This window comes from Pseudophryne corroboree, chromosome 5, assembly GCF_028390025.1.
Source record: "Pseudophryne corroboree isolate aPseCor3 chromosome 5, aPseCor3.hap2, whole genome shotgun sequence".
Lineage (NCBI taxonomy): Eukaryota > Metazoa > Chordata > Amphibia > Anura > Myobatrachidae > Pseudophryne > Pseudophryne corroboree.
In genome coordinates, this window is record NC_086448.1 from 375,305,724 (window position 1) to 375,326,494 (window position 20,771).

A 20,771-nucleotide genomic window follows, 5' to 3' on the forward strand; every position below is an offset into this window, starting at 1 on the left:
CCACAGTTTGAGAGGTTCAAACCAAGGTGACTTGAGAAAACGTAACACCACGTTAAGATCCCAAGGCGCCACCGGAGGCACAAAGGGAGGCTGAATATGCAGCACTCCCTTCACAAAGGTCTGTACTTCAGGAATAGAGGCCAATTCTCTTTGAAAGAAAATGGATAAGGCCGAAATCTGGACCTTTATGGACCCTAACTTTAGGCCCAAAGTCACTCCTGTTTGAAGGAAGTGAAGTAGACTGCCCAAATGGAACTCCTCCGTAGGAGAAGCTCTGGCCTCACACCAAGAAACATATTTCCGCCATATACGGTGATAATGTTTTAACGTCACTTCTTTCCTAGCCTTGATCAGGGTAGGAATGACTTCCTCCGGAATCCCTTTTTCCGCTAGGATCCGGCGTTCAACCGCCATGCCGTCAAACGCAGCCACGGTAAGTCTTGGAACAGACAGGGCCCCTGCCGCAGCAGGTCCTGCCTTAGAGGAAGAGGCCACGGATCCCCTGCGAGCAACTCTTGCAGCTCCGGATACCAAGTCCTCCGTGGCCAATCCGGAACAATGAGTATTGTTCTGACCCTGCTTCTTCGTATTATTCTCAACACCTTGGGTATGAGAGGAAGAGGAGGAAACACATAGACCGATCTGAACACCCAAGGTGTCACCAGAGCGTCTACCGCTACCGCCTGAGGGTCCCTTGACCTGGCACAATACCGCTTTAGCTTTTTGTTGAGAGGGGATTCTATCATCAGGAAGGCAGATAAGGAAATCTGCTACCGGGACCGTGATCGCCGTACAGTCTGTTGTCTCCCGGGTGCTCGGGTACGGCACATCGCGGACTGGGTAGATAGACGTTGGCACCAATGACAAAGTTAGCGGAAGGTGGGATGTCCTTAAGAAAGACTATAGGGACTTAGGAAAGAAACTGAAGGCAAGTACATCTAAGGTAATATTCTCGGAATTATTACCCGTGCCACGCGCTAGTCCAGGGAGGCAGAGGGAGATTAGGGAGGTAAATGTGTGGCTTAGGGATTGGTGCAGGAAAGAGGGGTTTGTGTTCCTGGAACACTGGGCGGACTTCTCAGTCAGGCGCCATCTCCTTTGTCGTGACTGATTGCACCTGACTGAGGAGGGGGCAGCGGTGCTGGGGGGAAGGATGGTTAGAAGGTTGGAGGAGATTTTAAACTAGGTGCCTGGGAGGAGGGTTTAGCTAGAAACTACGGGTCATGCAGAGAGAATAGTGGGGATGGCGGTAGTAAACGAAATGGGGGAGAAGTTGGGGGGAGGGTAAGAGCAGGCGGTAAGGTTACTAACATTGGTACTAAAAGAGATTTTACCAAAGCACTAACCAATGACGATTACAGGTCATCATTGCTACATAAGGTGAAAGATGTCCCTAACGCAAGAGAAAATACTTATCTTAGTTGTATATATGTAAACGCCAGAAGCATTACTGGTAAAAAGGGTGAACTAGAAATACTTGCAGCAAGCAAACAGTATGATATTATAGGCATTACCGAAACTTGGTGGGATGAATCTCATGATTGGACAGTCAATCTAGAGGGCTATACACTGTTTAGGAGAGACAGACTAAATAAAAAGGGTGGAGGGGTGTGTCTTTATGTAAAGCCGTTTTTAAAACCTGATATACGGGAAGATATTCAGGAGGGGACTGTAGACACGGTCGAGACATGGGTAGAAATTGCACGCGGTGAAAAAGGAATAAAAAAAGTTATTATTGGGTGTATGCTATAGGCCGACTGGTATCAACGCATCTGATGAGGAATTGTTACTAAAGCAAATTGAAAGAGCAGCAGGAGTAGGAGACATAGTAGTGATGGGAGATTTTAACTATCCAGAGATCAACTGGAAAAACGATTCATGTGATACTGCTAGGGGCAATATGTTTTTAAACACACTTAATGATAACTACTTAGTCCAACTAATTGAGGAACCAACTAGGTACAATGCAATCTTAGACCTGGTATTAACAAACAATGGGGATTTGATATCAGGTATTATAGTAGGGGAACCAATTAGGAAACAGCGACCACAATATGGTCACATTCAATATCAGTTTCCATAAACAGCCCTATACTGGCTCAACTAGGACTCTAAACTTTAGCAAAGCAAATTTTGAAAAGATGAGGGTATTTTTCAGGGATATTGAATGGGAAGGTTTGTTTTTAGGAAAAAATACTACGGAGAAATGGGAGGTACTAAAAATCCTGCTAGCTAAAAATACACTCAAATTTATTCCTATGAGCAGCAAAAAAAGGAATCAAAATCATAAACCGATGTGGCTTAACAAAAAGATTAAGGAACTTATGGGCAAGAAAAGGCGAGCATTTAAAAAATACAAAACTGACGGGGAAGCAGAGTCATTTCAGCACTATAAGGAATGTAACAAAATTTGATAAAAGGAAATAAGAGCGGCTAAAGTAGAAACTGAAAAACTAGTAGCAAAGGAAAGCAAAGCGAATCCCAAAAAATTCTTTAAATACATTAATGGCAAGAGATTAAAGAAGGAGAGTATAGGCCCTTTAAAATACAAGTTGGGAGTCTTAAGCAAAAATTATAATGACATAGCGGACACACTAAATTAGTTTTTTTCAACAGTATTCACTAGAGAGGACCCAATTCAGGGACTGACACACAATCTCAATAATGAGATTATCCCACTGATAGGTACTTATTTAAGCGAGGAAGTAGTCTGTGACCGATTAACACATTTAAAGATTAATAAATCACCAGGGCCCGATGGTATTCACCAAAGGGTTCTAATGGAGCTTCACTCTGAACTGGCAAAACCGCTATCTTTGATCTTTAAGGATTCAGTTACTGCATATCAGGTATGGTTCCCAAAGACTGGCGTATAGCGGAAGTAGTGCCTATATTCAAAAAGGGAAGTAAAGCTGAACCAGGTAATTATAGACCAATATAGTGGGGAAAGTATTGGAAGGTATTCTAAGAAATAGTATTCAGAAGTTCCTTGAAGTCAATAAGGTCATTAAAAGGAATCAACATGGGTTTATGAAGGACAGATCCTGTCAAACCAACTTACTTCGCTTTTATGAAACAGTAAGCGCAAACCTAGATCAGGGTAAAGACGTGGATGTAATCTTTTTAGACTTTGCCAAAGCGTTCGATACTGTACCACACATGAGACTTATCTACAAGCTACAAGAATCAGGGCTAGGAAGAACAATATGCACTTGGGTCAAAAACTGGTTAGATAATAGGGAGCAGCGCGTTGTGGTTAATGGATCTTTTTCAACTTGGACTGAAGTGCTAAGTGGTGCGCTGCAAGGCTCAGTATTAGGACCGCTATTGTTCAATATTTTCATTAACGACCTAACAGAAGGTCTAGAGAGCATGGTGTCAATTTTTGCAGATGATAACAAAATTTTGTAAGGCTATAAATACAGAGGAGGATGCCGAGTCTCTTCAGAACGACTTAGTTAAATTAGAAGCATGGGCAGCCAAATGGAGAATGCGCTTCAACACAGACAAGTGTAAGGTAATGCACTGTGGTAACAAGAACAAAAATTAAACCTACCTACTAAATGGGGTAAAATTAGGGGATTCTGTACTGGAAAAGGACTTAGGTGTCCTCATAGATAGCAAGCTAAGCAGTAGTACCCAAAGTAGGACTGCAGCAAAGAAGGCTAATAAGATATTAGCATGCATAAAATGGGGTATTGATGCTAGGGACGAGAGTATTATACTTCCGTTATATAAATCACTAGTGAGGCCACACCTTGAATACTGTGTACAATTCTGGGCACCGTACTACAAAAAGGATATCCTGGAGCTAGAAAAGGTACAGAGGAGGGCGACCAAACTAATTAAGGGCATGGAGACGATGGAATACAAGGAAAGGCTTGAAAGACTAGGCATGTTTACATTGGAAAAGCGGAGACTAAGAGGGGATATGATCAACATCTACAAATATATAAGGGGACAATACACAGAGCTTGCGCGGGACCTGTTTTTGGTTAGATCAACACAGAGGACTCGTGGACACTCGCTCAGGTTAGAGGAGAGGAGATTCCGCACAATACGGCGTAAAGGCTTTTTCACGGTAAGGACAATACGTGTTTGGAATTCCCTGCCCGAGGGAGTTGTAATGGCGGAATCTGTCAAAACCTTTAAGTATGGGTTAGATAAATTCCTAATGGATAAGGATATCCAGGGGTATGGTGCATAGTCATGCATTATAGTTACTATAAATAGGGATAAAATGCAACGGCTGACAGCAGCATCAGTCAGAAATTTTAGTCAAATCATCATGCATAGGAGACCACAAATAGGTTGAACTCTATGGACAATTGTCTTTTTTCAACCTCAGATACTATGTTACTATGATGCCATCATGTCGATTTGAGGCAGTCCCCAACAATCCGTGATCTGTGCGAAGACTTCTTGATGAAGTCCCCACTCTCCCGGATGCAGGTCGTGCCTGCTGAGGAAGTCCGCCTCCCAGTTGTCCACCCCCGGGATGAACACCGCTGATAGCGCGCTTACATGGCCTCCCGCCCTGCGTAGAATCCTGGTCGCTTCTGCCATGGCCATTCTGCTCCATGTTCCGCCTTGGCGGTTTATATGAGCCACTGCCGTGACATTGTCTGACTGAATCAGAACCGGTTTTCTCCGAAGCAATTCCTCCGCTTGACGCAGGCATTGTATATGGCCCTCAACTCCAGGACGTTGATGTGGAGACAAGACTCTAGGCTTGACCAGAGACCTTGGAAATTTCTTCCCAGTGTCACTGCTCCCCAGCCTCGGAGGCTTGCGTCCGTGGTTACCAGGACCCAGTCCTGAATGCTGAACCTGCGACCTTCTAGTAGGTGAGCACTGTTCAGCCACCACAGGAGAGATACTCTGGTCCTGGGAAACAGGGTGATCCTTTGATGCATTTGTAAATTGGACCCGGACCACTTGTCCAAGAGGTCCCATTGAAAAGTCCTCGCATGGAACCTGCCGAAAAGGATGGCCTCGTAGGAAGCCACCATCTTCCCCAGTACCCGCGTGCAATGATGCACTGAAACCTTTTTTGGTTTTAATAGGTTCCTGACCATGGCTATGAGTTCCTGAACCTTTTCGATCGGAAGAAAAACCTTTTTCTGGTCTGTGTCTAGAATCAGCCCCAAAAAGGTCAGACGAGTTGTAGGGACTAGCTGGGACTTCGGTATATTGAGAATCCAGCCGTGTATCTGCAACGTCTTCATGGACAGAGACACGCTGTCCAGCAACCTCTCCCGAGATCTCGCCTTTATGAGGAGATCGTCCAAGTATGGGATAATTGTGACCCCCTGCCTGCGCAGGAGCACCATCATTTCCGCCATTACCTTGGTGAAAATTCTCAGGGCCGTGGAAAGCCCAAACGGCAACGTCTGAAATTGGTAGTGACAGTCCTGCACTGCAAATCTCAGGAACGCCTGATGCGGGGGGAATATCGGAACATGAAGGTAAGCATCCTTTATGTCCAGGGACACCATCCAATCCCCCCCCTCCAGGCTGGCGATGACCGCCCTGAGTGATTCCATTTTGAACTTGAACCTCTTCAAATAGAGGTTCAGGGATTTCAGGTTTAAAATGGGTCTGACCGAACCGTCCGGTTTCGGGACCACAAACAGGGTTGAGTAATATCCCTCTCCTTGCTGGAGATGAGGAACTGTGACAATCACCTGTTGAATATAAAATTTTTGGATTGCTGCCAACACTAGCTCCCTCTCTGACGGGGAAGCCGGCAGAGCAGATTTGAAAAATCGGTGAGGAGGCAAGTCTTCGAATTCCAGCCTGTATCCCTGAGAAACAATCTCTAATGCCCAGGGATCCACCTGCGAGTGAACCCAGACGTGGCTGAAAAACCGAACACGAGCCCCCACCAGATCTGCCTCCCCTCGGGAAGCCCCAGCGTCATGCGGTGGACTTTGCAGACGCAGGGGAGGACTTCTGCTCTTGGGAACTAGCTGTGTGCAGCTTTTTCCCCCTGCCTTTCCCTCTGGCAACAAAGGATGATCCACGTACCTTCTTGTTTTTATTGGAACGAAAGGACTGCATTTGATAATGAGGTGCCTTTTTTTGTATGCTGCGGGGGGACATAAGGTAAGAAATTTGACTTACCAGCCGTAGCCATAGAGACAAGATCCGAGAGGCCGTCTCCAAACAACTCCACCACTTTGTAAGGCAAGGACTCCATATGCCGCTTTGAATCGGCATCTCCCGTCCACTGTCGGGTCCACAAGAGCCGCCTAGCAGAAATAGACATAGCATTTTTTCTGGAGCTTAATAAACAAATGTCTCTCTGAGCATCCCTCATATACAAGGCAGCATCTCTGATATGCTCTATGGTCATTTGAATGGCGTCCCTATCTAAGGTGTTAATTTCCGTAGATAAGGAATCTGCCCATGCCACAACCGCACTACAAACCAAGGTCGACGCCATAGCCGGTCGAGCAATAGTACCAGAATGATTGTAAATGTGCTTTAAGGTAATTTCCTGCCTGCGATCAGCAGGTTCCTTGAGGGAAGCCGTAACCTGAGAAGGCAGTGCCACCTTTTTGGACAAATGTGTCAGCGCCTTGTCAACTTTTGGCGAAGATTCCCAGCGTATCCTATCAGTTTGTGGAAAAGGATACGCCATGAGAATCCTTTTGGGAACTTGTGGTCTCCTATCCGGAGATTCCCAAGCCTTTTCGCACAAGTCACTTAATTCAAATGAGGATGGAAAAGTGACTTCAGGCTTTTTCCCTTTATACATGTGTACCCTCGTGTCAGGGACAGGGGGTTCCTCAGTAATATGCAAAACCTCTTTAATGGCAATAATCATGTACCGTATACCCTTAGCCACCTTCGGCTGTAATTTTGCATCTTCATAGTCGACACTAGAGTCAGCATCTGTGTCATCGATCTGGGATATGGTGCGCTTCTGAGACCCCGAAGGACCTGGCGCCCCAGGGACAGGCATGGACTGGCTACCTGACTGATCCCTAGCTTCTGCCTTGTCTAACCTTTTATGCAATAGATTGACATTTGCATTCAAGACATTCAGCATATCCACCCATTCCGGTGGCGGCGTTGCCGACGGCGACCTGACATTCAAGCACTCCCCCTCCACATTAAGCGAGCCTTCCTCGTCAAACATGTCGACACACGCGTACCGACACTTCACACACACACAGGGAACCCCTTTCCTGAAGACAGTATCCCTGTCAAGGCCCTTTGGAGAGACAGAGAGAGAGCATGCCAGCACACACCCCAGCGCAATAACCCTGGAGACCAACACAAATTGTTTTCCCCCAGCAGCGCTGTATAATATGTAAACCGCCAATTATGTGCCCCCTCCCACCCTCTCTTTTAAGCACCCTTTCACCGTGTGTACGCAGGGGAGATTCCGGGGAGCTTCCTCTCAGCAGTGCTGTGGAGAGAAAATGGCGCTGGTGAGTGCTGAGGGAGAAGCCCCGCCCCCTCGGCGGCGGGCTTCTGTCCCGCTCAAACTTAGTAAAATATGGCGGGGGCTCTTTTATATACATGTACAGAGCCCACCTGTACATGTATATAGTCATTTTGCCATGCAGAGGTTTATATTGCTGCCTAGGGCGCCCCCCCCCCCCTTCCCCTGCGCCCTTACAGTGACCGGAGTATGTGAGGTGTATGGGAGCAATGACGCACAGCTGCAGTGCTGTGCGTTACCTCAGTGAAGCTGAAGGCTTCTGCCGCCTGACGACTTCTGTCTTCTGTACTTCTAGCTCTGTGAGGAGAACGGCGGCGCGGCTCCGGGGGTGGACGCCCAGTAAGAACCTGCGTTCACCCCCTCTGGAGCTAATGGTGTCCAATAGCCGAGGAAGCAGAGCCTATCTTTGACAAGAAGATCTGCTCCCCTCTCCTTAGTCCCTCGATGCAGGGAGCCTGTTGCCAGCAGTGCTCCCTGTGAAAAAGTAGTAAAAGGTAGAAAAAAAAATCCAAACAAAAATGCTTCTAGGCAGAGAACTCTGGAGAGCTCTCTGCAGTGCACCCATCTTGCTCTGGGCACAGTGTAAAACTGAGGTCTGGAGGAGGGGCATAGAGGGAGGAGCCAGTGCACACCCAGAGTCCAAAGCTTTCTTAAAGTGCCCTATCTCCTGCGGAGCCCGTCTAATCCCCATGGTCCTTACGGAGTCCCAGCATCCTCAAGGACGTTAGAGAAATAACAATAATAGAGGTAGGATATCTGGATGTGCCATTGAGATGCTGGTAAAAGCGCCATACATCACCCATAGGGGAGCGTTTTAAAAATAAGATTTTACTCACCGGTAAATCTATTTCTCGTAGTCCGTAGTGGATGCTGGGGACTTCGTAAGGACCATGGGGATTAGCGGCTCCGCAGGAGACTGGGCACAACTAAAGAAAGCTTTAGGACTACCTGGGGTGCACTGGCTCCTCCCACTAAGACCCTCCTCCAGACCTCAGTTAGGATACTGTGCCCGGAAGAGCTGACACAATAAGGAAGGATTTTTGAATCCCGGGTAAGACTCATACCAGCCACACCGTATAACTCGTGATACTATACCCAGTTAACAGTATGATAACAACTGAGCCTCTCAACAGATGGCTCAACAATAACCCTTTTAGGTAACAACAACTATATACAAGTATTGCAGACAGTCCGCACTTGGGACGGGCGCCCAGCATCCACTACGGACTACGAGAAATAGATTTACCGGTGAGTAAAATCTTATTTTCTCTGACGTCCTAGTGGATGCTGGGGACTCCGTAAGGACCATGGGGATTATACCAAAGCTCCCAAACGGGCGGGAGAGTGCGGATGACTCTGCAGCACCGAATGAGAGAACTCAAGGTCCTCCTCAGCCAGGGTATCAAATTTGTAGAATTTTGCAAACGTGTTTGCCCCTGACCAAGTAGCAGCTCGGCAAAGTTGTAAAGCCGAGACCCCTCGGGCAGCCGCCCAAGAAGAGCCCACCTTCCTCGTGGAATGGGCTTTTACCGATTTAGGCTGCGGCAGGCCGGCCGCAGAATGCGCAAGCTGAATTGTGCTACAAATCCAGCGAGCAATAGTCTGCTTTGAAGTAGGAGCCCCCAGCTTGTTGGGTGCATACAGGATAAATAGCGAGTCAGTTTTCCTGACTCCAGCCGTCCTGGAAACATAAATTTTCAAGGCCCTGACTACGTCCAGTAACTTGGAGTCCTCCAAGTCCCTAGTAGCCGCAGGCACCACGATAGGTTGGTTCAAGTGAAAAGCTGATACCACCTTAGGAAGAAACTGGGGACGAGTCCTCAATTCTGCCCTATCCATATGGAAAATCAAATAGGGGCTTTTACATGATAAAGCCGCCAATTCCGACACACGCCTAGCCGAAGCCAAGGCCAAAAGTATGACCACTTTCCACGTGAGATATTTTAAATCCACGGTTTTAAGTGGCTCAATCCAATGTGACTTTAGGAAACCCAACACCACGTTGAGGTCCCACGGTGCCACTGGAGGCACAAAAGGAGGCTGAATATGCAGCACTCCCTTGACAAATGTCTGAACTTCAGGCAGTGAAGCCAGTTCTTTTTGGAAGAAAATCGACAGAGCCGAAATCTGGACCTTAATGGAATTCAGTTTTAGGCCCATAGTCACCCCTGACTGTATGAAGTGCAGAAATCGACCCAGCTGAAATTCCTCCGTTGGGGCCTTCCTGGCCTCACACCACGCAACATATTTTCGCCATATGCGGTGATAATGTTGTACGGTTACATCTTTTCTAGCTTTAATGAGCGTAGGAATGACTTCCTCCGGAATACCCTTTTCTTTTAGGATCCGGTGTTCAACCGCCATGCCGTCAAACGCAGCCGCGGTAAGTCTTGGAACAGACGGTGCCCCTGCAGCAGCAGATCCTGTCTGAGCGGCAGAGGCCATGGGTCCTCTGAGATTAATTCTTGAAGTTCCGGGTACCAAGACCTTCTTGGCCAATCCGGAACAATGAGTATAGTTCTTAATCCTCTTTTCCTTATTATCCTCAGTACCTTGGGTATGAGAGGAAGAGGGGGGAACACATAAACCGACCGGTACACCCACTGTGTCACTAGAGCGTCCACAGCTATCGCCTGAGGGTCTCTTGACCTGGCGCAATATTTTTCTAGCTTTTTGTTTAGGCGGGACGCCATCATGTCCACCTGTGGCCTTTCCCAACGGTTTACAATCAGTTGGAAGACTTCTGGATGAAGTCCCCACTCTCCCGGGTGGAGATCGTGCCTGCTGAGGAAGTCTGCTTCCCAGTTGTCCACTCCCGGAATGAACACTGCTGACAGTGCTGACTTAGGGCATTGTAAATGGCCCTCAGTTCCAGAACATTTATGTGTAGGGAAGTCTCCTGACTTGACCAAAGTCCTTGGAAGTTTCTTCCCCGTGTGACTGCCCCCCAGCCTCGAAGGCTGGCATCCGTGGTCACCAGGACCCAAGTCCTGTATGCCGAATCTGCGGCCCTCTTTGAGATGAGCACTCTGCAGCCACCACAGCAGAGACACCCTGGTCCTTGGAGACAGGGTTATCAACAGATGCATTTGAAGATGCGATCCGGACCATTGGTCCAACAGGTCCCACTGAAAGGTTCTGGCATGGAACCTGCCGAATGGAATTGCTTCGTAGGAAGCTACCATCTTTCCCAGGACTCGCGTGCAGTGATGCACCGACACCTGTTTTGGTTTCAGGAGGCCTCTGACTAGAGATGACAGCTCCTTGGCTTTCTCCTCTGGGAGAAACACTTTTTTCTGGACTGTGTCCAGAATCATCCCCAGGAACAGTAGACGTGTCGCAGGAACCAGCTGTGACTTTGGAATATTCAGAATCCAACCGTGCTGGTGTAGCACCTCCTGAGATAGTGCTACGCCGACCAACAACTGCTCTCTGGACCTCGCCTTTATCAGGAGATCGTCCAAGTATGGGATAATTAAAACTCCCTTTTTTCGAAGGAGTATCATCATTTCGGCCATTACCTTGGTAAATACCCTCGGTGCCGTGGACAGGCCGAACGGCAACGTCTGGAATTGGTAATGACAATCCTGTACCACAAATCTGAGGTACGCCTGGTGAGGATGGTAAATGGGGACATGCAGGTAAGCATCCTTGATGTCCAGAGATACCATGTAATCCCCCTCTTCCAGGCTTGCAATAACCGCCCTGAGCGATTCCATCTTGAACTTGAATTTTTTTATATATGTGTTCAAGGATTTCAAATTTAAAATGGGTCTCACCGAACCGTCCGGTTTCGGTACCACAAACATTGTGGAATAGTAACCCCATCCTTGTTGAAGTAGGGGCACCTTGACTATCACCTGCTGGGAATACAGCTTGTGAATTGCCTCTATCACAGCCTCCCTGTCTGAGGGAGTCGTTGGCAAGGCAGATTTGAGGAAACGGCGGGGGGGAAATGTCTCGAATTCCAGCCTGTACCCCTGAGATACCACTTGAAGGATCCAGGGATCTACTTGTGAGCGAGCCCACTGATTGCTGAAGTTTTTGAGACGGGCCCCCACCGTACCTGTCTCCGCCTGTTGAGCCCCAGCGTCAGGCGGACTTAGCAGAAGAAGCGGGGGAGGACTTTTGTTCCTGGGAACTGGCTGTATGCTGCAGCTTTTTTCCCCTACCTCTGCCTCTGGGCAGAAAGGACGCGCCTCTACCCCGCCTGCTCTTTTGGGGACGAAAGGACTGTACCTGATAATACGGTGCTTTCTTTGGTTGTGAGGGGACATGTGGTAAAAATGCTGACTTCCCAGCTGTTGCTGTGGAAACTAGGTCCGAAAGACCATCCCCGAACAACTCCTCACCCTTATAAGGCAAAGCTTCCATGTGCCTTTTAGAATCTGCATCACCTGTCCACTGCCGAGTCCATAACCCTCTCCTGGCAGAAATGGACAGTGCACTTATTTTAGATGCCAGCCGGCAAATATCCCTCTGTGCATCTCTCATGTATAAGACAGCGTCTTTAATATGCTCTATGTTTAGCAATATAGTGTCCCTGTCTAGGGTGTCAATGTTTTCTGACAGGGAATCCGACCACGCAGCTGCAGCACTGCACATCCATGCTGAAGCAATAGCTGGTCTCAGTATAATACCAGTGTGCGTATATATAGCCTTCAGGAGAGCCTCCTGCTTTCTATCAGCAGGTTCCTTTAGGGCGGCCGTATCCGGAGACGGTAGTGCCACCTTTTTTGAGAAGCGTGTAAGCGCTTTATCCACCCTAGGGGGTGTTTCCCAACGTGACCTATCCTCTGGCGGGAAAGGGTACGCCATTAGTAACTTTTTAGAAATTACCAATTTTTTATCGGGGGAAGCCCACGCTACTTCACACACTTCATTTAATTCTTCAGAAGGGGGAAAAACTACTGGTAGTTTTTTCTCACCAAACATAATACCCTTTTTGTGGTACCTGGGGTCACATCAGAAATGTGTAAAACATTTTTCATTGCCTCAATCATAACGAGTGGCCCTATTGGACATTACATTAGTCTCTTCGTCGTCGACACTGGTATCAGTATCCGTGTCGACATCTGTGTCTGCCATCTGAGGTAGCGGGCGTTTTAGAGCCCCTGATGGCCTTTGAGACGTCTGGGCAGGCACGAGCTGAGAAGCCGGCTGTCCCGCATTTGGCATGTCGTCAAATTTTTTATGTAAGTAGTCGACACTTTCACGTAATTCCTTCTACAAGTCCATCCACTCAGGTGTCTGCCCCGCAGGGGGTGACAACACATTTATAGGCTCCTGCTCCTCCACATAAGCCTCCTCATCAAACATGTCGACACAGCCGTACCGACACACCGCACACACACAGGGAATGCTCTGACAGAAGACAGGACCCCACAAAGCCCTTTGGGGAGACAGAGAGAGTATGCCAGCACACACCAGAGCGCTATATAATACAGGGATTAACTAAATTATATCCCCTTATAGCTGCTATATGCATATTGCGCCTAAATTTAGTGCCCCCCCCCCCCCTCTCTTTTTTACCCTTTCTGTAGTGTAGACTGCAGGGGAGAGCCAGGGAGCTTCCTTCCAGCGGAGCTGTGAGGGAAAATGGCGCCAGTGTGCTGAGGGAGATAGCTCCGCCCCTTTTTCGGCTGACTTTTCTCCCGCTTTTTAATGGATTCTGGCAGGGGTATTTATCACATATATAGCCTCTGGGGCTATATATTGTGATATATTTGCCAGCCAAGGTGTTTTTATTGCTGCTCAGGGCGCCCCCCCCCCCCCCCAGCGCCCTGCACCCTCAGTGACCGGAGTGTGAAGTGTGTATGAGGAGCAATGGCGCACAGCTGCAGTGCTGTGCGCTACCTTGGTGAAGACTGATGTCTTCTGCCGCCGATTTTCCGGACTCTTCTTGCTTCTGGCTCTGTAAGGGGACCGCACATCAATGGCCGGTTCCATGCGGTCGATCCCTCTGGAGCTAATGGTGTCCAGTAGCCTAAGAAGCCCAAGCTACCACCAGTTAGGTAGGTTCGCTTCTTCTCCCCTTAGTCCCTCGCTGCAGTGAGTCTGTTGCCAGCAGATCTCACTGTAAAATAAAAAACCTAAAATATACTTTCTTTCTAGGAGCTCAGGAGAGCCCCTAGTGTGCATCCAGCTCAGCCGGGCACAGAAATCTAACTGAGGTCTGGAGGAGGGTCTTAGTGGGAGGAGCCAGTGCACACCAGGTAGTCCTAAAGCTTTCTTTAGTTGTGCCCAGTCTCCTGCGGAGCCGCTAATCCCCATGGTCCTTACGGAGTCCCCAGCATCCACTAGGACGTCAGAGAAATACACAATTGAGGGTGTACAGTCTATAGGGCAAGAGGGTGTTAATACTAGTATGTTATCAACTCTACTGCCTGCTATGCACAGCTATATAGTGCCTGATTCAGAGTAAGGAGCAAATGAAAAAGGAATAAACACGGAGATGCATGCAAAGAAGATATTGGCTACTTCTGCATGTATGAAACAAATAATGGGCAACTTTGTTTTTAAACAAAAACTCAGAATTAATCTAAATTTAAAATTAACACTATTACAATTTACAAATAAATGTTTTTGCACATGTCAAATCTGCCCACGTGCAATGCAACATGCTTTTGCCAATGTACACATTTTTTATTTTTTTTTATTTGCTCCAAACTCTGAATTAGGGCAACAGTGTGCAAGTCCTAACAGTGAAATGTACAAGTGTACAAAGATCCCAAGTATTACCAATTAAGTGTGTAGTATACATGTTATACAATGAAGTACGGAGATATAACATAAGAGTATGTGTCTTAGAAGGTCTAGAAGAATTATTTTTCACTCCTTTCACATTTTACAAATATCCAATCTCACAGTACAAACCTATTTGATTTTTGATGAACTTGCACATGCACTGGAAGAAGAGCATCAGCTAAAATAGGCAGAGCTTGTTTTAAATCCCCAGCTGCTTCATCCATCTTCCCGTGCTTTGTACTAGTCTCTGGATACATAAAAGAGAAAAGACAACATGTAAATGACATGAATAAAATGAGATTTATGGTAGACTTACCATGGTTAAATCTCTTTCTTCGAGGAACATTGGTTCCACAGGGAAACATCAGGGGGGAAGAGATGGATCTTGATCCAGGCACCAACAGTATAAAACTTTACACTGTCCCAGGATGCATTGAGGCCTCCTCTATAACCCCGCCTCCAGGCACTGTGAACTCAGTTTCGTTAACCAGACTAATGCAGGAGCAGGTAAAAGAGAAGGTAGATGTTAGTCACATAGAACCATGTTCTTACGACAGGAGAAGGGACTAGGGGCTAATGCCATACAAACCCATAGAAGCTAGGTGCGTCAGGGCGGGAGCCCTGTGGAACCAATGTACCTCGCAGAAAGAGATTTAACCATGGTAAGTCTACCATAAATCTCCTTTTCTGCAGTGGGGTACATTGGTTTCCACAGGGAAACATCGGGGATGTCCTAAAGCAGTTTTTCATGGGAGGGGACGTGCCGTAGCGGGTATGAGAACCCGGCGTCTAAAGGAAGCAACCTGAGAGGCTTTAGTATCAAAGGCATAAAACCTGATGAACGTGTTCACTGAGGACCACGTAGCCGCCTTGCACAATTGTTCAGAGGACGCACCTCCGCGGACCACCAAAGAAGGTCCAAAAGACCGAGTAGAATGGCCTTTAATAGCAGCAGGAGCTGGAAGACCAGCCTGTTCATATGTTTGTCCAATCACCATTCTAATCCACTTGGCCAATGTTTGCTTGTTCACAGGCCAGCCACGTTTGTGAAAACCAGAAAGTACAAAAAGGGTATCTGACCTCCTAATAGAGGCAGTCCTTTCCACGTAAATACGGAGAGTCCATACCACATCTAAAGACCGTTCTTTGGAGGACAAACCAGAAGAGATGAAAGCCGGAACCACAATCTCTTGGTTAAGGTGGAAAGATGACACCAACTTAGGTAGATAACCAGGCGAGTTCTAAGAACTGCCCAGTCATGGTGAAAAATCAGGAAGGGTGGACGACAGGACAAAGCACCTAAATCAGACACCCTCCTGGCAGAGGCAATAGCCAGTAGGAACAGGACCTTGACCGTGAGCCATTTGAAGTCCAACTCAAGAGGTTCAAAAGGAGACTCTTAAGACAATAGACAGATCCCATGGAGCCACAGGAGGCTGAATCCGTAAAACACCCTGAGTGAAAGTATTAACGTCAGGAATAGACGCAATTTTTCTCTGAAACCACACCGACAAGGCAGAGATATGAACCTTGAGGGAGGCCAGACGAATGCCTAAGTCCAGGCCTTATTGCAGAAACGCCAAAAGTCTGGAAATTCTTAGCAGCACACCAGGAGAAGTAAGAATTGCAAACCCTATGATAAGTCCGCGCAGATGACAGCTTGCGGGCCTTCAGTATAGTTTGGATAACTGCCTCGGAGAATCCCTTGGCCCTCAGCAGTGATGCTTCAAGAGCCACGCCGTCAAAGCCAGTCTGGCCAGGTCCGGGTAGACACAAGGGCCCTGAACGAGGTGGTCTGGGCATTAAGGAAGTAGAAGTGGACGCTCTATCGAGAGACCCTGCAGGTCTGAGAACCAATGCCATCTGGGCCACGCCGGAGCGACTAGAAGTAGTATTCCTCCTTCTTGTTTGAACTTCCGTAGCACCATGGGCAGGAGTGACACTGGAGGAAATACGTAGGACAGCCGAAAGTTCCATGGAATTGCCAGCGCATCCAAGAACGCTGCTTAGGATCCCTTGTCCTTGATCCGAAGACCGGAAATTTGTGATTGTGTCGAGATGCCATCAGGTCTACGTCTGGTAGGCCCCACTTGTCCACTAGGAGTTGAAAGACTCAGGATGAAGACTCTACTCTCCGGCGTGCACGTCCTGATGACTGAGGAAATCCACTTCCCAGTTGAGGACTCCCAGAATGAACACTACCGATATTGCTGGCAGATGGCTTTCCACCCAACGAAGGATTTTTGACACTTTCAGCATTGCCATGCAGCTTTGAGTGTCGCCTTGATGGTTTTTGTATGCCACCGTGGTGGCGTTATCGGACAGTACTTGAATAGGCCTGTTCTGTAACAGAGGCAGGGCGAGAGACAAAGCATTGAACACTGCCCGCAATTCCAGAATGTTAATCGAGAGGAGTGATTCCTTCTTGGTCCACCACAACTGGAAAGAGTGTTGCTCCAACACTGCGCCCCAACCCCTCAGACTGGCATCCGTAGTCCGTAGGACCCAGCTGGGGATCCAGAAGTTACAGCCCCTGCTCAACTGCTGTTCCTGTACTTATCAGGTCAGCGACAGACGAACCTCCGGAGTCAAGGAGATCATGTGAGACCTGATCCGACGAGGTAGGCCGTCCCACTTGGAAAGGATTAACCTCTGCAGAGGGCGTGAATGAAATTGAGCATACTCCACCATGTTGAAAGCAGACACCATAAAGCCTAGTACTTGCATCGCCGAGGTTATCTTGGGCGAGAGAGGAAGCATCTGATCCTGTCCGGGAGTTTCAGGGCCTTCTCTGGAGATGGAAACAGCCGATGACTGTGTGTGTCCAGAAGTGCCCCCAGTGCACCATGCTCCGAGCAGGGATCAGCGAGGACTTCTTCCAGTTGATTAGCCACCCGTGGGCTTGTAGGAAGTTTACAGTCAGTTGTAGATGACTGAGGAGGACATCTTGGGAGTTAGCCAGAATCAGCAAGTCGTCCAGAAGTCAGCAAGTCGTCCAGATACAGTAGAATTCTGACTCCCTGACGATGGAGATGAGCAGTTATCACGGACATAACCTTGGTGAAGATCCGAGGGGCCGTTGCAAGTCCAAACTACACAGCCTGAAATTGATAGTGGAGGTTGCCAATAGCAAATCGCAGATATTACTGATGCAATATGGAAATAGGAATATGCAGGTAAGCATCTTGTATATCCAGGGATACCACATAATCTCCAGGTTCCATGGCCAGAACAACTGAGCGCAGTGTTTCCATACGGAACTTGGACACTCTCACTAACCTGTTCAAAGATTTGAAGTTGAGTATATGCCGGAAAGACCCATTGGGTTTCGGGAAAAGAAAAAGGGTCGAGTAATATCCTCTGCCCTCTGAGACAGAGGTACCGGCACTACCACTCTTGTATACAGGAGGGAACGTAAAACCAGCTGTAGAGCTTGTGCCTTCAATGGATCTGAAGGGATAACTGTTACGCAGAACTGGCGACGACGGAGACTGCGTACCCGTGAGAGACAACTTCTCGCACCAATGCGTCTGAAGTGGTCTTCAACCAGACTTGGGTGAATCGCAGAAGTCGGTCTCCCACCCTGTGGTACCCCAGGGGGAGTCCCGTCCCGCCATGCGGCAGGCTTGTCCTGTTTAGAAGCAGGCTGATGGGCGGCCCAGGATTGTTTGGTCTTGGGCTTAGTGGTTTTGGGAGCACGAGGTTGTCTCGGGAATGCCTGACCTTTTGCTTTACATTGAGGCCGAAACGAGTTAAAAAGTGATACCTTTTGCCTTCTGTGCAGAAGGATTAGTATTCGGGAGAAATGCAGTCTTAGCAGCCGCTAAGTCAGTCACAATCTTCTTGAGATCTTCCCCAAATAGGATGTCTCCCTTAAAAGGGAGTACCTCCAAGGTCTTTTTGGAGTCCAGGTCCACCTTCCATGACCTCAACCACAGAATATGGCGAACCAGGATGGACGTAGTCGATGCCTTGACCGCCAACACACCTGCCTTAGAGGACGCCTCCTTAATGTAATAGGCGGCGGTGGTAATATGAGACCGGTATTGTCTGGCAGTGTCAGATATATATTGAGGCAGCTCTTCCTCCAATGCCTGAACCCATGTTTCAATTCCTTTTGCAGCCCAGGAGGCTGCTATAGTGGGTCTATGTACAGCACCTGTAAGGGAGTAAATAGACTTCAGGCAACCCTCCACACGCTTATCTGTCGGTTCCTTCAGTGAGGCGACAGTGGTGACTGCAAAGTAGATGACACCACGAGACGGGCGACATGAGAATCCACTGGTGGAGATTTTTCCCACTTGGTATACTCTCTCTTCTGAGTTGTGTAACGAGCTACCATCTTTTTAGACAGGGATAATTTTTCTTTCCTGGCGAAGATAAGGGTTCTTGACGTATGTCTACTAAATGGTCAGAATGCGGTAATAATATTTTAGTTACCCTTCTGACGTTTAAACTTATCAGAGTTCTTAGACACAGTAGTGGGATCCATCATCATCCATTTGTAGGATTTGCTTAATAGCAACCACTAAGCCAGGGACATCAACCGGAGTTGTAGATTCCTCGTCAGAAGCAGCTGAGTAGTGTCTGAAAGGACAGTATTCACCCCATCATCATCATCAGTATCTGACGGGTCAGTATAGTCCCCATCCTCATCAGAAGAATCTTTCGAGAGATTAGTGGATTGTGAGGAGGAAGTAGCCCACTTAGTTGCCCCCTTGACACCAGAGTGACTTAGGTTTATGTCTAACCAAAAATTTATTCAATTGCTGCAACTGGGTAGACAAATTATCCGTCCAAGTCGGATTTACCATAGGGACAATATGTGGCTGCAATGGCACAGGAGGTCCCATAGGGGGCATAAGGTGTGTCACAAGCATATTGAGCATAGTTGAGAACACCACCCAAGGTGGCTCCTGATTGGTTACAGGAGCTGCAGACTGACTGGGAAATGTATGGCACATATTACACAGACCATCATACAAAAAACTTTCCCCTCGGGCAAATCCCTGATGCATGCGCTGCATGATACAGGAGCCTCCGTGGATTTCCCGTCCTTTGTGTTAGACATTTTAGAGAATGTAACCGCAGAGCGTATGAGTACAATACTGCCAGACTACACTACCTGCGAATAAATCCCCTAGTATGTGACAGCAAACACAGTACACAACACCAGCGTCTAAATCCGGTACTATGTGACTGTGCACACAGCACACAACACCAGTGAATAAATACAGTAGTATTGGACACAATATAATACACCTGACGGTAAATATCGTGCAGCACTGTATAGGAGACCCTGACGCACCTAGTCCTTTAGGGTACAGAATACAGTTATAGCTATAGCCGGGATACACTGAAAGTAAAATCCACACTGCAGATACAGGCACACACAGTCACAGCGACAATGCAGATAATTTTTTTAGTAAGACAATAAAACTGCACTGGACTAGTGTGTGTGTGTGTATATATATATATATATATATATATATATATATGCACTGGACTAGTGTGTGTGTGTGTATATATATATATATATATATATATATATATATATATATGTGTGTGTGTGTGTGTGTGTGTGTGTGTGTGTGTGTGTGTGTGTGTGTGTGTGTGTGTGTGTGTGTGTGTGTGTGTGTGTGTGTGTGTGTGTGTGTGTATATATATATATATATATATATATATATATATATATATATAGAGAGAGAGAGAGAGAGAGAGAGAGAGAGAGAGAGAACCGAGGCGGCACTCAGAGACTTGTAACAGCAATCATATATTTGTGCAAATAGTGCAAATCATATCAACGTTTCGGGGCCCCTTCTTCAGGATAACAGAAGTGCCAAAAATTAGTGTTTAAATAGACAAGACAAACACTTACCCCCTGACCCCATCCAATCTGCAGCGTGTCCGTCTGGCCGCCCTTTCATGACTTCCGCCCGGCTGCTTGCGTCTCAGCGGGACCGGAAGTGACGTCGCGAGTGCGAGCCGCATTACCATGGCTACCACTCGAGGCTTTGCTCGCTGCCCGAGTGTCATGTCCTGGCCGCGTCACTCAAGCTGCCTCCAATGCGTCCGCCGATCCCGCAAGATCTGGAGCCCTGGCAAGGAAGACCTTTGCGTTACCATGGAAACGCTGTGAACTGTACAACAATACAAACAAAAGAAAAAACAGTAAAATAAGTGACATGTTAAGATGACTTTTGACAGTCAATGTTACATTAAAACATCTAAAAATGCTGGTGCAAACTCTACAATACAAACACTTAGGGACATCTGAAAGTGCAAACAGAAAAATGTACACAAACGGGTCCAATTGTTAAAAAAAGAAAGAAAAAGAACCTGCTTGATGTGACAAAAATTCCAAAATGGGCACCTCCTGTATAGCAGCTGGATCTAATGTTAATGTCTTATATTTTGAGAATAAACTATTAGTGACATCGACACAGAGCCCCCAAACTGAGTTTCACTAAGCGTGGTGTCGACAAGCTAGGACTTAACCACATTCACAAAAAATTGATTAATCCCAGATTGTCATTAAGCCCCCCAGGTTTCAAAGTGTTAAGCCTAT

At 47.4% G+C, this 20,771-nt stretch overlaps 1 protein-coding gene across 1 annotated transcript in view; it reads right to left on the minus strand.

The window, feature by feature from the left end:
- TRIP13 (thyroid hormone receptor interactor 13) overlaps positions 1-20,771 on the minus strand; it is a 436,692-nt gene that overhangs the window by 343,548 nt on the left and 72,373 nt on the right. The window contains exon 2 of the mRNA XM_063922679.1: positions 14,333-14,450. Within this exon, the coding sequence (XP_063778749.1) occupies positions 14,333-14,427 (95 nt within the window). The 5' untranslated portion in view covers positions 14,428-14,450. The remainder of the gene's footprint in view (positions 1-14,332; positions 14,451-20,771) is intronic.